Source organism: Cannabis sativa, chromosome 9 (assembly GCF_029168945.1).
Source record: "Cannabis sativa cultivar Pink pepper isolate KNU-18-1 chromosome 9, ASM2916894v1, whole genome shotgun sequence".
Classification (NCBI taxonomy): domain Eukaryota; kingdom Viridiplantae; phylum Streptophyta; class Magnoliopsida; order Rosales; family Cannabaceae; genus Cannabis; species Cannabis sativa.
This window is the reverse complement of record NC_083609.1, coordinates 29,376,598-29,398,903: the sequence shown is the minus strand read 5'-3', so window position 1 is coordinate 29,398,903 and position 22,306 is coordinate 29,376,598. Positions and strand designations below refer to the sequence as shown.

The window sequence follows — 22,306 nt, the reverse complement described above, 5'->3', positions numbered from 1 at the left end:
CAACTCTGTCCAACAAAAGTGTTTCACTCAAGCAGTTGTATCTATACAATTTTCACCAACTAGATAAGGGATGAAAGAATCTTGGGTCAAACAAATCTGTGGAAATTCATCTTGCCCTAGCTTTAGTAATGATGAAATTATTAGCATGAAATGAAAGGGAAGGGATTCACCATGCTTGTTAATTAGGCCAAACAAGAATGATTTAATTGCTCATGGTAGAATGAAAACAAACACAATATCTATCACATTAAAAAAAGAGTTGGAAAATTAAACCATATATGATGGCAACAAGTGCAAACAAAGTTCATAAAAACTAAACAAACGTCTGAACAAACAACAGACCACATATACATAAATTAAGTAAACTAATAATTTTATGTTCTTGCTGTCTACATAAATTAAACCAAACAAAGCATATATACAATAAAAACAAATGAAATCTAATTACTTAATTTATTAAAGTTTAAGAGACAAATCAATTCCCGAAGAAGGACCCGAACGATTATTACTGGTCTTGAGGGGCTCCTTACGCCGGAAGAAATCGACACCGCTGCTGGTACTGGGACGGTTGATTTCATCAACCTTACCGGCCAAACCACCAACCCCAGTAGCAGCAGCAGTAGTAGTAATAGTATTACGAGAACGAGGAGTAGTGGCATCTAAGTTGAGTCGCTGATCATTCGAACGTTGTCCAGAGTTCAGCATTGAGGGCTGCCTTGACCAAGGGGCCATGTCGCCGCCTCGTTCACCGCCGCTGCTGCCATAATCGGTCATCCCGAACGGTCTATTGTACCAAGGGTAGGGATTAGGCTTATGATGAATCACCGAATCCATGATCCCAAGTGGGGATCTGTTATTGTAAGCTCCATAGTAAGATGACGATGAGGGATAGTATGGGTAATAGGGTGAGTAACGGTGGGGCCCAAAAGGCCCATGAGCATCAATCCCTTGGCGTCGTTTGGCCATCATACGCTCATGTTTGTGAGCGTTCTGGTGACCACCCAAGGCTTGAGACGTGGAGAATTCTCTCTTGCAAAAGTTGCACGAGAAAACCCTAGCCGGTTGAGCCAATTCCTCCGCCGCCGATGAGGGTTTATTCTCTTCTTCTTGGTTGTGGTTGGAAAGAAGAGAAGGTGCAGCGCTAACAACAAGTTGATTAGAACTGAAGAGATTCAGTTCTTTCCTTGAACCGGTGCCCTTGTCGGTGCCACTCCCACTACCAGCCGCTAGGAACGATTTATCGTTCTGGGACAGTTTCAGATCTAGAAGAAAACGGGATTTGTTTTCTGAATCTAGTACTGCAGCAGGCATGATAGACTTCATCTTGGCCAGTCTCTTCGTTTCGTCTACCTTTGAGGTCTCAGAAGGAGAAGCTTCGGAAGTACTGAATTTCTCCATGAATACAATAAGATGGAACTAGTAAAGGAGAAAGAAATAGAGAGAACTCAATACAAAATATAATGATGTTATTGATAAGTATCAACTTTTTTTTGTGAAGATTAATGAGAGATTGGTCTTCTTTTTATGGAGGGTTTGGAGTTAATGCATTGTATTCAAGCTTAGAAAGATATATCCAATTCACAGTTTTTATTTGAAAATATTTGGTAATATTCTCAAGTTGATGACTAGACAACTCAGACAAACAACAGGTACGTATAATGTGCCGGAGAAAGACTGAATAATGGTCAATGGAAGAGAGATTTCAATTAGTGTTTGAATATGCTGAGACTAAATTAATGAGTAAATGCAATAGTTATTGTGAATCAATCTAATAATGGTAGCAATTACATGGTGAAAGTATAAGGAAAGTACAGTTGTCAGTGACCAACTCATATCATTTGTGGCAATGAGGAAATCCTTTATTTCCAAATATATCTTTCTACAATTTTCAGTAACTCCCTTATTAATTATTCCAATATATCAGCATATATGATATATTATTAAACGGAAAACATAAAAAAAGGAATATCATTGTCTGAAAAATAGCCAAAATTAATTATAATAACAGTCATCTTTGTTATTGTCTACTTCGAATTGCTTACATATAATACGAAACTACATACCGACGATAATGATAGGGGTATTAATGATAAAAAGAACATAAAAAACTAACAATAATTATAAATAGCACGTATTACTTTTTGCATATATATATTTACATCTATCTTGAACTTGAACTAAAAAAATAAAACTGTTTAATTTGATACTTAAAAACAATTTGAAGATGAACTATAGGAACATTAAAGTATAGATATTCTACTTACTTTTCTTTTTTTTTTATAAAAAAAAGTATGTCATTACAAAATAAAAGAGTCATTTATAACAACATAGAAAATAATAGAATTATTATCCAACACTAAAGCTTGTTTAGCTAAACCACGAGCCACTACTACAAAAACACCCTTTAGAGGCGGTTTTTAAGCCCTTTCAGCGTCGGTTTTCGCGAAATTCGCTACCGACGCTGATCAGGGCGACGCTAAAGGGTTTATATGAACCGACGCCATAGGTACCCCTATGGCGTCGGTTATTAGCTTATAACCGACGCCATAGGGGTACCTATGGCGTCGGTTATAAGCTCATAACCGACGCCATAGGGGCTTTATCAACCGACGCCAAAAGCAAGCGATTTTCAGTTTTTTCAAATTTTTTTTTTATTTAATTATATTATTTTAATTTCATTTTAATTATATATTTAATAATTTTATATATTATTTTAATTTTATATTTATTAATTTATATATTATTTTACTTAATTTAAATTACATATTTATTTAAATTTTAAATTACATATTTATTTAATTTAATTATATATTAATTACATTTTAAATTAAATAGTAATTAAATTTGGGTAAAAACATAATTTGATTTCATAAAAGTAATTAAATATTACACAAACATGTAAAATTAGTTAAAAATATTAATAAGTTAATAAATCTAATTACAAGTTAATCTATAAAAATAACATAATGAAGAAAAATTCTTCGTCCTTTGAACCTCAATCGTCACCGTGAATCACCGCCATCAATTGTTCGATCCACTTTCGCTGTAGTGGTAACAATTACCATTTTTGGATCGTATTGCTTCTTACCACCAAGCAGTTAAAAAAATTAAAAATTTATATTAGTTTATGTATATGTATATTATATATTTGTTATTATAAAATTTATATACTATGATCAATAATTAAAACTTACGGCTTTTTGATCTTGTATGTAACGGTTGGGGTTGGCACGTGCGACGATGTCGATGATATATTTCAAAACATAAAAACCGCATTCTTGGCTTTTAGGTTGTCTTGGACGATTTGCTTGTGAAATTCCTTGCCACGGGCCAAGATGCGATGTGCGTCCCTATATACATGAATGCCTGTTTAGGAAAATTATATTAGCATTTCAATTCGTTAGTTAATTTAAATTCGTTACATAAGAAGTCATTAAATTATTACCTTAGATCATTTGTTCTATTTCTTCGGGAATTGGGCGGCCTTTTACGGGGTTTAAATGGATAATTTTCACGGCGCAACCACCACTAGCGTCCAATGCATCCTAGAAAATTATATTGGAATATAAGTAAGATAGTATAAAAATAATTTGAAGACATAATATAGAAATGAACAATTAGCACTAAAGAATTTAATAAAGTTTACCCGATATTCCAAGGAATAAAAGAACATTTGGTGGTTCTTTGTTCATTAATGATAACCAATTAGCCAATCGTCTTGCCGCATCGTCAAAAGGCCCGACTCGTTCTTCATCGGCGATCCCATTACCTTGTGAGAAGCTCCGGGTCGTAAAACTTGAAAATTTTCTCGGACGTTGATGCTCTCCCATATGTGCACCTTGCCAAAAAAAAAGTGTTAGTGCCTTATAATAATTTAACTATAATATGATATAAGGTTAATTAGATTAAAGAAGAGTATACATCATTCCAAACGACATTCCACAGTTTGCGATGTAGTTACACGTAGCAACTGCTTGCAAATCCTCTCCGAGATAAAATGATACGGGTACGCGGTGCGATGAATCCTCGGGGGACGAAATTGTGATTATATCACGTTTATCTTTGAGCCTTAGGAATTCATGAATCATCCATTTTAGCGAATTAGGGATCAACGCCATCTTCTCTTCGTGAACAACTCATCTTCCCGTGCACCACGACTTTGTGGAGAAAGCATCGGAGCTTTCCCCTTTGACGCATCACGTCTTGAGGGCGGTTGAGCGAGTGGACCCTAAACAAAAAACGGAACATAATATATATATATCAAATTTTATCTAAATTCTACGAAATTTCGGCGGCATAACGGTTGTAATTGAATGACCCCAAAAATTTTGAACATGGTTTGTATAACGACAAATAACACATATATAACGGTAGTTTGTTCATCCATCCCACGCAACACATATATTCGCAGAACCTACTTCACTACGGATGAATATTGAAGATATTCAAACTCCACTTAATCATTAATAATTAATTTCGGTTGAGAAGTTACCTCGGTTGTTAAAATTAAGTGTTTAGGCCAAGGAAGGAACATACGGTACACGTCCCTAACATATACGAACTCTTCAATTGGGGCCCAGGATTTCGGCGTCCTCTTGCGGGATTTCGAAACCATGATCGAGCATGTGAATCATCGTAATCACTGGCAATGAACTTTAATCTTACCCACATGCTCGTACAAATACCCTCGGGCCACAATATTGTCGATGTTGTCGGAAGCGAGAGATGTACTACGATTAAGGGCCGCATGGTCATCAAAATTGTATAGGATACCTTGGTCGTTGAGGAAAATGTACTCCTCGGCATAAATTTGTGGTTGTACCTCATCACCGAGGAGCGTATGGTTGTGGAACATACGCCTCACCAGCCACCTCTCCTTCTTCCTCTTGTTCGGCGGCGTTCTCTGTTGCTTAAGGGATTGGACTTCGGCTTTTAATTGTTCAATCTCCTTCGCTTGCACGAGCCACAACATCGAGACACTTCCCTTTTCTTCTGTAGAGAGCAGTTGAGATGCCACAGTCGGGAACCTACAAATCATAAAATGCAAATTAGCAACGATTTCATTTGTGTAACTAAATAAATAACATTTGAAGTAATAGCATACCCGGCGGCCACGACACGTCCGGGATGCTGCGGTGTCCGGCGCTGCGTGAGGATATCGTTTTGGCCACTGGACACGAATTTGTCCACGACTAAGCTTCTCCTCTAGTGAGCCTAATGCACGCATATATTCAAGCAATTAGTATATGAATTATATACACTAACTCATGAGTAGAACTCAATTAAGGATTAATATATACTTACTATCTTCTCGGCAATTTCCTTGTCGTAATCAGTGACAAGTTTTCTACTCTTGGTGCGAGATTTAATCCAAACACGGTGGCGGGGAGGATGCGCAGCTTCGAGATCCTTTTTCTACATAACGTTATAACAATGAAATGAGTACCAATTAAATTGTATAGCACATTAAATTTTAAGTATTACTTACCACGGCTTACGTACGTTCACCATTCCACTCAGAGCCAACTTCGATGTACGGGATTGAATTTTTGAGGAACGTTCACGTTGCACCTTACTCAATTCCTACAATGCCAAAAAAATACATTAGATACATGTACTTGTATTTAAGAGTTTATCTTAGTGTTAATATAATTAGCGTACCGAAATTCGGGAGTTAGTCGACTTTCGGCAAATTTGCACCAATCGGCGGCGTCGATCTCGGGTGCTTTTCGGGGACTTGTGCCGGTCGTCCCGGATCATTCTCTTTCAACGCGGGCATTATGATGTCTTTTGTCATCCTATTCTTGAAGTCTTTCATTAACTTCCCGGCTAGGATGAGACAATCATGTTTGAAGGTGTCGGGACAATGAACCCGTCTATTTTGAAGGAAAACAAACACGGTTAGAGTCAACATTTGGAGTAATAGAAAAACAAATCAAAATTCTAACAAATAATAGCTTACACCGAATGTCTTTCCAAACTTTATTTTTCGAGTACGGTTGACTTCTTTCCGGTTTATAAGCCAACCCTATTGTCGCCGACATCGACTCCCGAGTGGATACGAGCTTCGCGTAGCTTTTTCCACAGTATTGACCTTTATCGTTAACTTCGAGGGCCACTCTTTTGCCCTGATCCATTAGTTTGGATATTTCATTCATTTGCGTCGGCCCTCGTGTAGGTATTGTGGTTGGACACTCATTTTGCTGCTCGGAATCGGATCACGATTCGAGTTCGCCATGTCTACACCATTAACAAACAAACTTCAAAGTTAGCTACATATATAACAAGTAGTGTATATGAAATATTAAAAGCATAAACAAATTGTTAAGTATTCAGGACCATTCACAACCACAATATAAAGTAAGCTATATATCAAGTTACCAATTAGACACGTTTTCTTTTCTTTTTTTGTTTATGTTTGCCTGAATCACAATTGACCCATATTCCCTCATTGATATCGTTTCTAATGTATTCAGCGTCGTCTTCCTCAATGTTACGATCAATTCCCATGAGTTGCTCATGAATTGGTTGTCCAACAATGAAGTCATCGTAACATAAGTCAGCATTCTCCTCATCCTCTTCAGTCTCTAAGAACCTCCTCTCTGGTGTCGATAAAACAATAGACCATTTATCATTAGCCGGATCAGAAATGTAAAAAACTTGAGCTGCTTGGCTAGCCATGATGAATGGATCATTCTTGCTTCCTCTCTTACTTAAATCAACCAAAGTAAAACCAAGATCGTCAGTTTTTACTCCAACGTTGTTGTCAACCCAAGAACACTTAAAAAGTGGAATTCGGAACGCAAAATAATTGAGCTCCCATATTTCTTCAATGACCCCGTAATACGTCATAGTACCTAAAATAGGGTTTCTATCTTTTGCACTTGCAAAGTGCATAGTTTCTGCGACGATACGTATACCATTGTTGGTAATCTTAGTTTTTTACAACCATCGAACAGAGGTTTATCAGCATCACTAAGAAAATTATCAAATTTCTCAGGATCATTAAGAAATTCCTCATGTGCTTCGTTAAGCAAGTCCAATGGATAATCATCGAAATCATTACCCTCGATATCATCTACCCCCCGCTTTCCTAATGGATATGGATCATTTGGTAAATGTTCGCCATGGTAATACCAATTAGTATAACTTCTATTGAAACCTCGTAAATACACATGGTCCTTAATCATTGTAATATTCCCTTTAGATACATTACAACAATCTACACACGGACAATGAATACGATCGTGATTTGTAGAATTCTTTAAGGCAAACTCTAAAAATGCATCGAACCCTACTTGAAATCGCAGTGTGTCTCTCTCCTCACGCATCCATGATTTATCCATAACAAAAATCCTATCCAAAAAAATTCAGTATTTAGTAACTACTTATAGCTAGTTACTAATTACACAATGTAACTAACTAAGTTTCTCACAATTTATTCATATTAATTTATAAATTACTTAAATTCTCGTTTTAGATTAGTTCATATTATTAGGTTGTTTTGTTGATTAGAATGTTATTAAAATGTTAAATATTTTTAATAAATAAAATTGAGGGGAAAAATTTTTGGTAAAGCAATAAAAGTATTAACTAATATTTTCCCCTTTTAATTAACTTTTGCTCTTTATTTTCTTTGAAAAATAAAAATCCACATTGAACCTCTCAAATGAAAGAAAAAAAAAATAAAAAAAGAAGGATTTTATATGTTTATTTTGTTAATTTATTTAGTAACTAATTATATCTAGTTACTAATTACACAATGTAACTAACTAAGTCTCTCACACAATTTATTCATATTAATCTAAAAATTACTCAAATTTTCGTTTTACATTAGTTCATGTTATTAGGTTGTTTAGTTGATTAGAATGTTGGTAAAATTAAAAAGTTTTCATAAATGTGAATATTATTATTTTTTATGTGACCTAACTTCTTATTACTATGTTATAATTAACTATATTATGAATGGTTTTAGTAAGATTTATCCTAATTCTACCGAAATTTCGGCAGCATAACGGCTGTAATTGGACGTTCCCAAAAATTTTACAAGTGCCTAAAATAACAAACAAAACAGATAAACAATACAAAATTAATCCACCCATCCGACCGCAGTACATGTATTCGCAGAACCTACTTCACTACGGATGAATATTTAAGATATTCAAACTCAACTAACATGCATTGATAATTAATTATATATTAAGAAAAAGTTAGTAAAAGTATATACCTATAATTGCAAGCCCAAATACGCTACACACAAAATTATGCCGAACCCTTTATAATATAAAGAAATACAACGAAATTACAAAATTAATTATTTCATAACTTATAACTAGTTATACAAAATTGTAACAAGTTACTTAGTTACTAAATTATACATACATATATATAATCAATTATATCTCACACTATTATCTCAAAAAAATAAAATTATATCACACACTAATTCTATTTTGAAATTTTTATTTCTAAACTAATTTTTTTTTTTGAAACTAATGAAATCCCTCCAATGCCATTTTATTCACAATAAATATATATTGCAAAAAATATATAAAATACAATTACAAAATTTATTTTCATAAAAAATATACACACACTATATACACACACAATATATACACACATTATATACAAATATTCAATAAAATATACAAATACATATATATACTATACATTGTGGTATAAATTATTACCTAATAACCGCAATCCGACGACCACTTAGTAAAAAATCCGACACTATACACATAAAACACAATAATATTACTAATAAAATAAAAAAACTCAAATAATAATTTACAAAAATAAAAAATAAAACAATATACATAATACAATAAGAATAGAAGCAATATTTATACCTTAAACGAGGTTGAGATTGAACAATTTCTCAACAAAAATGGGTGGCCGGATTTCACACCCAAAATTTACTATTTGGGTTCGGATGACACTTTTAGAGGCTAAAAAATCAAAACTTTTTAGGTGTATGTTATTAAGTATCGAAAATGGAGGATTTTAAAAAAAAATGGGCTGAAATGGTTGAGAAATGAGGGAGATAGGGTGGGGAGAAGGTGGTGGAGGCGAGGGTTTTGGCTGAGAAAATGGGGTCTCTGGTTTTTCTGGGTTGCTGAGTGAAGTGGGGAGGAAGAAGGAAGGTCGAGCAAAGAGATATACTCTGATCGACCCTATGGCGTCGGTTCCTTCATAGGAGCAGCGGCATAGGGTACACGTGTCAGAAGACTGTGTACCCTATGCGAGTCGGTTCCTATGGAAGGAAGCCGGCATATAGTAGTTCGAAAAAAAAAAAACATAAAAATTTCCAACCGCCTCTAAATGGTATAATACAATTTTATACCTACGGTTTTTATCAAAAAACCGCCTCTAAATGTCAATTTCGAACATAGCGGGTATTTTCACACCCTTTAGCTTCCCTTTTTATAAATAGGGTTGAAAAAATTGCCTCTAAAGGCTAATATTGTAGTAGTGAGCAGCTTGCTTAGCATCCCGTTGAACATGAGATACACAAACATATGAAAGATACGATAATTGATTTTAAACATCATTTAACAAATCTTGAAAAGAAAAAAGTTTTCGATGTTGGATAATTTATGGCGTTTGCCAAAAGTATAGAATCAGTTTCAATGAGATCCTAATTGAAATAGAGACGTTTTGCCCAAATAAGACCATGAAACAAAAATCGACAGAGTTGATTTTCGAGATTAGTCAACAATCAGCCTCAGCAGTCGAGAGACATCAAATGCAAGAGTCGGTCGAAGAATGACTGAGTCAATGCATATGGCCTAAGGGTATTTAATCTTTGAAATCCATGCTTACAAGTCTCGGGGTACATCCGTACAACTCGGAGGTCAACCCCGTAACAACTCATGAGTAGAGTTAGTAAGATTAACTTACTAGGTTACAATTTTTAGAGGATTTTTGTAATGATATGTTCAGAATTGGATCTTGCTACAAACATAAGATTCAAAGATCTCTTTCTTATCTTTCCAACGCATCTAGAATCGTCCAATTCTGATGTATATCGAGAAAGTTATGGCCAAAATACTATGACTGTCATTGTGACAGCTTGGTATGCGAGCTGACAGCTCCCATGCAAGCTAACAAGTTGTTGTGTGACTCCCTGGATATTGTGCGACCCCATGGGGTGTTGTGCGACCCCATGGGATGTTGTGCGAACCCATGGGTCGTTGGGAGAGTCGGGGCATTTGGGTGAGTCGTGGAACCTTTATGCAAATTGTGGAGCATCTGTTCGACCCGCAGGTGAAAGAAGGAGAGGTTATACATCTGTGGATACACGTCATGTGCGGGAGAGTGTGGGAGCATGGGAGCTTGCATGTGAACCCACGAGGGGCATGCATGCAAGCCGAGTGGAGGGAGTGTGTACGAGTGGGGGGCTCGTATGCGAACCGTGTGTGCATGTGTGGGAGTGTGTGCGAGTGGAGTGAGTGCATGCAAGTGGGCGGCTCGCATGCTAGCCGTGTGTGCATGTGGAGGAGTGTGTGCAAGTGGGGGGCTCGCATGCGAGCCGTGTGTGCATGTGGGGGAGTGTGTGTTAATGTGGGGGGAGTTGAGTGTATGGGAGAAGGGTGTCAAGTGTAAGGTGGCATGGAGGGTGTGAAGATAAGGTGAGACGTGAATGCATGACGACCAGAATGATATTGAGAGAGGAATCAAAGGACAAGGCGTCCAAGGGAAGAGCGTACAATCACGCTTTCTGAAGACCTGACCAAGGGTATGCTGCAACCACTCTCCTACAACCTGTACCTAGGGACCACCACGCATGCAACCGGGGACCACGCACGTGCACCTGAAGACCACACACTGCAACCACCCTCCTACAACCTACAATTGGGGACCATCTTACACTAGACAAGGGTACAGGAAGCCAAGCTGCCTCCAACACTTGTAGCATGCAGCGGGAAAGCGACATCTTGTCCCCATGGGATCACTTTGTACACCAGGCCATTAGAGCCTATAAATACCCTCCATCTCAGATGTGAGAGGGGGTTGGAAAATCATTTGGTGCAACTCAGATATTGAATTCAATATGGAAAGGAATATTCATACATCTCTTCACCTTCATCTTTATCATATCTATATCACATTTTTGGGTAACCTTGCATTTTCCGACCACTATCTTAGTTGACGAGTTCTCACTGTCAATAGTACTATGCTACTGAAAAATTGCAGAGGTAAGCACATGAATTCCCCCAAATTTTAGATGAATGATGTGCCTTTTTACCATGGATAAAATTGTTCCTATCGGTCCAAATAAACTACATAGTGCATATGATCTGTTCAAGTTTAGATTTGGTATAAACTGAAGCCAAATAAGCAAAAGAATCACCATTCAAAAATCTTACTGCTCATTAATTAAATTCAAAACTTGCTAATTGCCACACAAATTTCGCATGCTTACAACAAAACATCACATACCCCACTGATTACCAAGCATTAGAGCATAAACTACAAGATGTTGAATCAATAATTTTCCTATAAAACAAGAAGACAGCAACTGGTATAGCATTATGAAACACCCTCCACGCAAAGATTTTAACTTTAAAAGGAAGATTCAAAATCTAAAATAATTTCCACCAAGCAGCTTGAGATGTAGAACTAGAGGAAAGAACTTGTTCCTCAAGAGAACAAGCAAAGTGATAGCCCGTCTGAATCAAATACTCAACTGAGGTACTGTGATGCCCAATCAAATTATAAGTTAGATTATTATAGGATAAAGGAATAGTAAGGATATATAATCAACATCAGTAGGGGAAAAGTCACATTATAGAAGACTGAGATTCCATTTATCTTTTTATTAGTGAAATAGTGTAATTCATTACTCCAAATATCAATTTTAAATCCTATTAGCATCCTCAATTTGAAGACCTATATTTCTCCAGCTGTACAATGTTTTTACAATTACTCTATATGACTCTCTATTACATTTAATGCTTTTCTATAACTTTATAGCGGTTGAGAACCATTCTGTATCAACTGTAGTGATATTTTTAGGCCAAACATGTACGATTCTTCTCTTAACTTCTTCTTTAGTTAAATAGATCACTTGTTCCTCCTTTTGTTCCACTGAATTCCAAAGCAGGTCATTCCGAGATCGCCATACCTGATACACAAGTGTAGCAGTTACAACATACAACACCGCTTTCTTAAATCGACTAAGTTTGGCACGCTCTATCCACCTTAGTATCGATTTTAAATCAGTTGAATCCATTCTCTAGTCCAGCCACTCTTTAATTTGCAGTAAGCATTGCAGAGAAAAACAAGTCATTGTCTCTGGTTGCTGCTTGCAGAACAAGCAGTGATCTTTAGGAATGATGCTGAAATGTTTCAGTCGTTCCCTTGTTCTGAGTCTGTTTTGGATTGCAGTCCACATAACAAAGCTATGTCGTTGGATGTTAAGTCTACTCATACTCCATGACTTCAATTTACTTTCTTTTGAGGGGAACAAACAATTTTGTAGCCATTGGAGATCTTGTAATGTGTGCTTGTGAACTGTTGTACATTCATTCTATCTCTGATTTGATCCTTGACAGAGATCAATTTTTTCCAGTACCAGGTCGCCTGTTGTGGAGCTTGATAACTCCACTAATCTTTCCCCTTTATGTAGACATAGTGAATTTATTTAATCCACAAGTTGTCTTCTTTATTCGCAATTGCCCAAACATATTTTGTCACTAATGCAATGTTCCATTCTGCTATTCTTTTAAGGCCTATTCCCCTTGCAGCCTTCGGTTGACAGACATTTTCCCATGCAATTGGCCCAGAACCAAGAGGCATGTATTGACTCTTTCAAAGATAGGCATAACAAATGGCTTCAATGTCCTTTTTGTCTTCTTTGGTGAGACCATGATTTGACTCCAATTGGAGTGAATGGACATCAACACTGAATTTACCAAAATAACCTAACCTGTTAGAGACAGATTTCTTGAACACCATGATCTTATTCTAGCTGTCATTTTTTTAGCTAGAACAATGCATTCTTTGCCAGAGATACGTTTAGCGAAAATAGGAATGCCTAAATATTTGAAAGGTACCTCTTTCTTGCTGAATCCGGAGCTATCAATGATGCGTTGAATTTCATTATCTTCCATTCCACAGCAGTAGATGAAAGATTTTGATGGATTCGGTTGCAAACCATATGAGCATGAGAAAAGCTTCAGACCTTGTAACACATAATGAATGCTTTTGAAATCTCCATGACAAAATAAGATAACATCATCTGCAAACATTAGGTGATTTCGTTTGAGCTCCGCGCATCTATCATGATATTTAAAATGTGATTTGGCTCCAATTCAAATCATTATTCTTGACAGGTACTCCATTCCAAGGACGAAGAGTAACGGTGACATAGGATCTCCTTGGCGTAGTCTCTTTTTCCCCTCAAAATATCCATGAAGAGTTCCATTGAACATCAGAGAGAATCTGGGAGTGCGAACACATGTCATTACAAGCTTCACAAATTTCATAGGAAATTGAAAAGCTTGTAAAATTTCTTCCAAGAAGTCCCAGTCTAGTGTACCATAAGCTTTCTGTAAATCAAGCTTAATCATACACCCTGCTTTAGTTGATCTCCTTCCATAATGTCTTATCAGATCTTGTGAGATATTGTGTGTGATAAATCTATCAGACTTAAAACCTCCCTGATTCTGGGCAACCAAAATAAGAAGAATGGTTTTTAGCCTTGAACGAATCAGCTTGGTTGCAGCCTTGTAGATTACATTGTAACACGCAATAGGTCTGAAATCACTAACTGTATTAGGACATCTACTTTTAAGTGTGAATACGATTGTGTTGATTTCTTTGAGAATATGTCCAAAATGTAGGAATGATAACATAGCTTCACATATATCTTAACCAATTAAGTCCCAGTTCTATTGGAAAAAATAGCTAGAGTAATCATCCGGGCCTGGTGCCTTGGTTCCAGGAATCTCAAAAAATAGCTTCTTAACTTCATCCTTTGAATACTCCTTCACCAACCATTCACCCTGTTGCTTAGTGACTAAGGGGCCATGTTTCATAACTCCAGCAATTATTGTCCTCCTATTTTCTATTTTATTACCAAGAAGTTGGTGATAAAATGAAAGAAAGGCCTCTGTAACTTGTGGTGGATCATCTACTCTTGTTCCATGTTTATCTTTAATGGAACAGTATTCTATTTTTCTTCCTTCTCTCTCTGATGTTGGCATGAAAGATCGCAGTATTTTTGTCCCCATCTTTGATCCAACTTATTTTTGATTTCTGCTGAAGGAAAGATGACAGACCCTTAAGCAAGTAACCATAATTCTGTCTAGGTCAATTAGTTCGTGTTTCATAGGCTATGCTTGTAACTTCTTTTGTACATCATACAACTCTTCTTTAGCTTGTGCAGCAGCTTCTTGAATATTAGAGTATTCCCTCTTATTCAAATCTTTGAGAGCTGCTTTTAGAATCTTAAGTTTGGAGATGACTTGAAACATCTTGGTGCCAGAAATCTGTTGGTTCCGAACTCCCTTCACTATTTCTACATACCGTGGATGGGAGGACCGCATAAAAAAAATATTTGAAAGGCTTTTTTCCACCAAGAAATTCGAGATACACAAAAATAATTGCAGGAGTATGATTGAATAGTCATTCTACTAAGAAAATGGCTTCAGCATTGGGAAATTGATTTAACCAATTCTAGTTTGCAAGTACTCTGTCGATCTTAGACCAAATTCTATCATTCCCTTGCCGTTTATTGTTCCATGTGAAGGAACTCCCACTGAATTTAATGTCTTCTAATTAGCAGTAGTTCACACAGTCAATGAAGTTTGTTGCTCCATTATATGTTACTCTCTTGCCAATTCTTTCTTCCTTGTTCAAAATCTCATTGAAGTCTCCCAAAATCATCAATGAATCTTGAGTAGCTATTGTCTTTAAATCTGACCAGAGTATCTTTCTCCCTTCCAGGTCATTGAAAGAATAAACAAAGGTAACAAAAAACATGTGCTTACCATCTAAGGTTGAGACATATAGATGAATAAGTTAACTAGTACAATTGAGAATGCTTACAGTGAAACTAGAAGGGTTCCAGGCCACTATTATTCTTCCTCCTTCATGCCATGCAATATTTGAAGTGAAACACCATCCTCAAAACATATTTACATATAAGACCCCAAGCTTTTGGGCCTTAACTCTCGTCTCGAGAAGACCAACAAGCCCAACCTTGTGAACATTTATCATGTTCTTTACTTGGTTTGGTTTGTGTTGGTTATTGATCCCTCGAACGTTCCAGCTTACAATTTTATCTATTCCGAAGAGGAGGAACTCCCCCTTCTCTTGTTTTCTCTATTGTAGGTAACACATTAGGTCCTCTTGTGGGTGACTATGTCTGCTTATGAGAAATTTCTGCTATGTCCTTTGTCCCATCATTTACACAATCAAGTATTTCGGTTACGACATTAAACGAATTTCATAATTGTGTCTCACTCATTATATCTTTGCCTTTTCCTTTTCTACCTTTACTAAATTTTTCAAAACCTTCCTCATTTATAACTTTTTCTTCTTCTGCACCAGGTGGTTTACCCTCTTTTTGACCTTCCACAGTTGTTTCTTTCCTTCCTTCTTTCGATGGTCCGTTGTTGCGTGTCCCAGGCTTTTACAGTGATTACAAAGTAGTGGTTTCCATTCATAAGTAACAGAGGCTATCACATTGTAACCATGTTCATCTTCAATGGGGATTTGAGCAGGAAAATCATGTTGTATCGATACTTATATTAGCACCCTAGGATAGCTGAGTTTGTTTCTTTCTTTAGTCACGTGATCATCTTGTAAAGGTGTCCCCAATTGCCCCACAATTTTGAATAAAGACCTTTCAGTCCAAAACTTCAAGTCTAAGTTAGGGAGTTGGATCCATATAGGAACCGTTCTAATGTCTTCTTTCTTAAAATTAACATTTGGATCCAAGCTTTCATCACTACAGGTCTGTTATTGAAGAAGACATATCCTCCATTGAGCATTTCATCTCTACTTTCCACTGTGTCAAAACGCACCATAAACACTCTGTATGACAATGATCCCACTTTATCAACTTTACCTTTCCAAACCTGCCTTATAAAACCTTCAAGAACTGATAGAGGTGGATTAGCACCAAGGACATAACACACTATAGAGGAACTCCAAAATGTACTCTAAAGTGATTTTGACCTTTTGTGTGTTACCAGAACTCTTGAAAGAATTATCCAAATTTCTCACAACATTTCCAGATCTTAAAATTTGTGGAGTAACAATGTTACCTTGTTGAATACTTGCAGGGCATTGCTGATTAGCACTCAGGAAGAATTCAAAATCCTTGTTGACCTCTTCTTGAAGTTTAATAGCCTATAATGGTGATCTTGGCGAAAGTAGAGCTTTGAACAGATCCGCCATGGTTGCATCCATTGTCGAGTTGGTTACCTACTCCTTTTCACCATCTCCTTCATCCTCCAAAAACTCAATTGATTCAATTCCCAAAACTGGATCCATTGTCTTCGTCTTACGAACATCTGTAGTAGAGGTAGGACCTCTTTTCTTAGGTTTCTTTACTTTCGATTTTAGCTTCCCCTGCCTCGCCCTTGTCTTTGCCATACCACCAGCCCTAGAGCTACACGAGAGAGAGAGAGAGAGAGAGAGAGAGAGAGAGAGAGAGAGAGATGAGGTTCCATTCATCAATAGCACTAATATAGTTAGCAACTTTGTTGTGAGGACCTATCGTATAACGCAAGGGGGTAAAGGTTGTATTTCGAGGAATCCAAAGATCAAAAGCACACCAGATATGACTACCATCACCTACTTTCAATCGCAAATTAGGTTTTAATAAATCACGACCCCAACAAATTCCCTGCCAAGTTAGACAAGACATGCCGCCTATCTGAGCATCCATGCTATGAAGAGAATGTGGATATTGGATGATTCTCCAAGCTTGTTTGGCTAGCAGGGCTTGGTTAAAATGAACAAAGGATCTGAACCCCTTACAACCATGCATTTTAGTTTTGCAAAGAAAATCCCACTTTTTCCAATGAGTCTTCTTCTTGTCAGTGTTTGAACCCCACCAAAACTTTGCCATCATTTGCTCAAGCTGACAATAAAAAGTAGATGGCAACTTAAAATAACTCATGACATATGTTGGAATAGATTAAACAACAACTTTCAAGAGAACTTCTTTCCCTCCATTTTAGAAAATCTTATCATTCCAAGGATGCATTAATTTTCATATCTTTTCTTTTATATCACCAAATAGTTACTTTTTATCTTTCACAGAATAAGCAGGTAAGCCCAAATATTTTTCATGGCATTCACTAATAGGGATACCAAGGATCTGCTGGAAAGAATATTTGGTTACTGTTGAAGTATTTAGCAAAAAGTACATTACAAATTTATCGGCATTAAGCTCTTGACCTGAAGTGCGATGGTAAATATCTAAGCCACGCTTAATAGCCCCACAAGAACGTTCATTAGCTTGACAGAAAAGCAAACTATCATCAATAAATAAAAGATGGGTTATGGATGGTGCTCTACGGGAGACAACCAATCCCTTAAGCCGTCTAAATTGTTCCTCATATTGCAAAAGTCTAGAGAGGCCTTCAGAACAAATAAGAAAGAGGTAAGGAGAAAGTGGATCCCTTTAAACCTCCTTGAGGTATTACTGAGCCCGAAACAACACCATTAATGAGAAAAAAAAAAGTGTTTTGTATGCATACAAGTCATGATGAGTGAAATCCATCTAATATTAAAACCCATTTTTCCCATAACAGCAGCTAAAAAAGACCATTCCACCCAGTCAAAAGCTTTGCTCATATCAAGTTTGAGCGCAGCATAGCCTCTGGAACCTTTCTTGCGGTGCTTCAGATAATGAACCAGTTCAAAAGCCACCAAAACATTATCAGTGATCAGTCTATTTGGAAGAAAAGTACTGTGAGTCTCATCAATGACATGGAGGAGGACTTCCTTCAAGCAAAGAACTAGCATTTTGGAAATCAATTTGTATATGACATTACAAAGACTAAAAGGGAAAAAGACTTTCATAGTGTGAGGCTTTTTGACTTTGGGAATCAAACTAATGAAAGTCTTGTTTAACTCAGCAGGATTACCACCCTCATTAAGCACATGAAGAACAAATTTTGAAACCAAACTTCCAATAATATGCCAATTATGTTGAAAAACATTGCCGATATACCATCAATACCAGGACTTTTATCAGAACCCATGGTGTTTAAAGCAAAAACAACCTCAGCCGTTGTAAATTCCTTAAGTAAAAAATCATTATGAGCATCTGTGATGGTAGTAGGAATAGTCTATAGCACATGTGATAAAGCCCAATGACCTTCCTCAGTAGCAGTGAACAATGTTTCAAAATAAGAAGATATGATGTTTGAAATCCCCTCTCGAGAAGTAACTTTATTACCATTGGAATCTTTCAAAAATTTGATCTTGTTATTGGAATTTCTAGCTGAAGCCTTAGCATGAAAAAAATTTGTATTACGATCTCCTAATTGCATCCAATCAAGACAAGACCTCTGCTGCCAATATTGCTCTGTAGTAGCCAAAAGATCATCCAAAATAGTTTGAGCTGAATGAACAACATAAGCATGGGAAGAATCAAGTTTAGTAACCTTATGGAGTTGTTTAACTCTGGTTTAAGCATCAGAAATATCAGATTTGAGTTAACCAAACTTTATTTTATGCAAAGATTGTAAACTTTTACCACAACGGTCCAAACTGTGAGCCAAATCCTCAAAAGGATTTCCATTATTACTTTGCTGCCAACATTTAGAAATAATTTCAGCACATTCAACCTCTTTCACCCATAATTTTTCAAAGCAAAAGCGAGATTTTTTCCTGGAATCTGGGTCAACAATAGGGGAAAAATTAACAGCAACCTCAAGAGCACGATAATCAAATCCATAATAGTCAAGGCGGGTGAGAGTTGGTAAGTTAAAACTATTATTCCAAACATTATTTATAAAGCACCAATCAAGTCTTTCCTTCAATGCAGTGGGATTAATCTTATATTTTAGTCCAAGTAAAATCATCACCATCAAAAGCCAATTCATTAAGAAAAATATGTCCAAGGTCGATCGAAAAGCATTCATTTGATTATCAAGATGAAGGAGACCTCCATTTTTATGAGGGTGGGAGAAAATTTTATTCAAATCCCCAATTAACATCCAAGGGTCCATAGGAGAAACATCAGCTTGTCTATTAATCAAAGCCCAAATGTATTTTTTGCTACTAGCTTCGAGAAAATCATAAACAGTTGAAAGATACCATCAAGGACCATCATCAAAGGACAAATAACAATACAAATGGTTTGTACTCATTTGAAGTAAGGTTACATTTACATTATCTTTCCATAATAACATAATTCCCCCTTTCAATCCAACCCTAGGAACTTCTAAACCATTAGAGAAATGTAAAGATTGTTTAAAATGAGTGAGAGCACTAGCAAACTCGTAGACTGGTTCCTAACCAGAAAACCAGTTATGTGGGGGTCTGCCAGGGGAGGAACCAGTCGACCGATTCTTACAGGTCCATACTGAACCGATTGATCGTTTCAGTATAGGAATCCGTAAAAACTTTCTAAACAAAGAAAATCAACCCCAAATGACTTCGAACCCTCTAGAGTACCTATACAACTCATAAGGAACTTAATTTAAGCAATAACAACAACTCCAACCCTCTGATACCAATTTCACCATGAAAGAAAAAAGCTTTGAGCTTTAAGCTCAAGCATAACACCAACCACTAATCAAGCCTAAATAGCTTAAATATCATCAAAACAACCTCAGAAAACAAAACCAACCACAATTCATACTCACAGAAAACAATCGTCAAAATTTGCATGCTCACACCACTTAAAACTACAAACTCACAAAGAAGAAGAAGGAGACTTGTTTACCTTGAATTGATTCTTAGAAATTCTGTCAAAACAAGCTATAACACCATGAATTTGAACAACCAATGTTGTAGCTTCTGCTGGGTTCAAGAGAGAGAGAGAGAGAGAGAGAGAGAGAGAGAGAGAGAGAGAGAGAGAGAGAGAGAGAGAGAGAGAGAGAGAGAGAGAGAGCACATAACAATTTTGGTTATTAGGGGCGGACCTATTCTGGCGGGAAGGTCATGCAATAATAAGGTTATTACCGGCGGATGTGGGGGCCCGCCGGTATTAATCCAATTTTTCAGATTTTTGTTTTTTTAAAATAAATAAAATAAGAATTAGCGGCGGGCATTTGGTAATACCGGCGGACAGCCCGCCGCTAATTTGAAGTTATTTGATAAGTGCGGGAAAACAGGGAGGGGGTATTTCAAAATTTATTAGCGGCGGACCAATACCGGCAGGGTCCGCCGCTATTATTATTTGCGGCAGACCAATACCGGCGGGGGGTCCGCCGCTAATGATATTATTACCGGCGGGTTAATTAATACCGGTGGACCCCGCCGGTAATAATTTGTCTATAAAAAAAAACCCCAACCCAGATACCCCATTTTCCCACTTCTCTCAATTTACATCAGCCATTTTGCCCCCTTCTCTCTCGGTTTGCAGCAACATTTCTGCTCCACCACCGGCTGTTCCACCACCGACTCTGCTCCACCACTGCTTCAGGTAACTATTTTTCCCTTTACATTTCCACTTTCTACATTTCTACAAACTTATTTTTTTTTCTGGTTGCATATTTTTTTTTTGGTTCCTCTCTCGGTTGCACTGTGGCAGTGGACCTCCTCGCACCATCACCGTCGCATCACCGTCACCGTCGGTTCTTATTTTCAAGTATGTGTTTTGTATTTATTTTTGATAGATTTTGTGTAATATATGTATGTGTTTGTAATTAGTTTGAAATTTCTAAATAAAATTAATTTTCTGTGAAATTTTGTGTTATGTAATATAAATTTCTGTTATATATTAGTTTTATATATAAATGTGTGATTTGTGATTTTTTAGGGTTTTTTATTTTGGTATGTAATATAAATTTGTGTTATATATTAGTTTTATGGTTTTTTTATTTGCTGTGATATATAAAATGTATATATTACACTTTAATATATTTTTTGTTAGTATATGTATATATTTTTTTTGTTAATATATAAAATAAATAGGTGTATTATATAAATTATATTTTTTTTGTGTAAAAGTATATGTATTATATATATTGTATTTTTTAATTTGTAAATAATTTTATATTGTATATATTATAGTTTTTATATATAAATATATGTTTTATATATTATATATTTTTTAATATATAAGTATATATATATATATCATTTTTTATATATATAAATACATATTTATTGTATATATTATTTTTTTATATATAAATACATATTTATTGTATATATTATATTTATATATAAATATATAAATATATATTTATTGTATATAATTAAAATGAAAAAAATTATTTTTATGTTATATAAATTTTTATATTTTATAAATAAAATAAATAAAACTTTTATTATATAAAATATTTTATATGTAATATTTATATATTTAATATTATATATATAAATATTTATTTAAATATGGTGTATTTAAATTTATTTTATTTAGTATTATTAGGAATTTTATTTAATTTTCTTAAATTGGTATTTTATTTATGTGTATGTGTGAAATGTATAATTTTATATATAATTGGTTTGTTGTTTACTTTTGATTGTAAGTTACCATATGATATTATGTTATGAAATTTATTTAAAATTAAAATTTTAGAAGTTTAGAAGAATAAAAATGTGACAAAAAAAAGAATTTAATATAAATTTTTAGTATGAAATTTAATTTAGATTCATATAAATATTTTAGAATTTTAAATATTAATAATGAAGTTTAATAATGAATTAATATATTTTTATATTATCATAAAAAATAATAAAAATAATTGTAGTAATTAATTTTTTTTAATTAATTCATAAATCAATTTTTATATATTTTAATAAAAAAAAATAAAAACGATTTTTTAATTTAATTTTTTGAAGAAAAATAATTAAATTAGTTAAATTAGTAAGATTTTTTTATTTAATTTTCTAAAAAAAAATAATTTAATCTTTTAAAGTTAATTTAATGTATTTAAAATAACTTACTAAGTTTACTAAAATATACTAAATGGTTAAAAAAAAAATCTTTTCAACTAAAATATTTTTTTAGTATACTTAGTAAAGTAATTTTAATATACTTAAATATAACTTCAACTATTTATTTAATTAAAAAAAATACAATAAAAATTATATATGAAAACACAATAAATAATATGGTAATGTATGAAACTTGAAATAATAATAATGCAAATTA

The 22,306-nt window shown here is 35.1% G+C and overlaps 2 protein-coding genes across 2 annotated transcripts; both read right to left on the bottom strand.

Annotated features, from left to right (window-relative positions):
- Nucleotides 1–287: 287 nt before the first annotated feature.
- Nucleotides 288–1,521, bottom strand: LOC133031134 (uncharacterized). The gene has a single exon (XM_061104506.1). The coding sequence runs from the start codon at nucleotides 1,396–1,398 to the stop codon at nucleotides 457–459; it is 942 nt and encodes a 313-aa protein (XP_060960489.1). The 5' UTR covers nucleotides 1,399–1,521; the 3' UTR covers nucleotides 288–456.
- Nucleotides 1,522–17,266: 15,745 nt separating this feature from the next.
- On the bottom strand, nucleotides 17,267–19,079 carry LOC133031346 (uncharacterized). Its single transcript, XM_061104831.1, has 5 exons — nucleotides 18,731–19,079; nucleotides 18,350–18,595; nucleotides 18,203–18,298; nucleotides 17,727–17,987; nucleotides 17,267–17,607 (listed from the first exon to the last, which is right to left on the bottom strand). The coding sequence occupies exons 1-5, from the start codon at nucleotides 19,077–19,079 to the stop codon at nucleotides 17,267–17,269; spliced, it is 1,293 nt and encodes a 430-aa protein (XP_060960814.1).
- Between the last annotated feature and the right edge of the window lie 3,227 nt (nucleotides 19,080–22,306).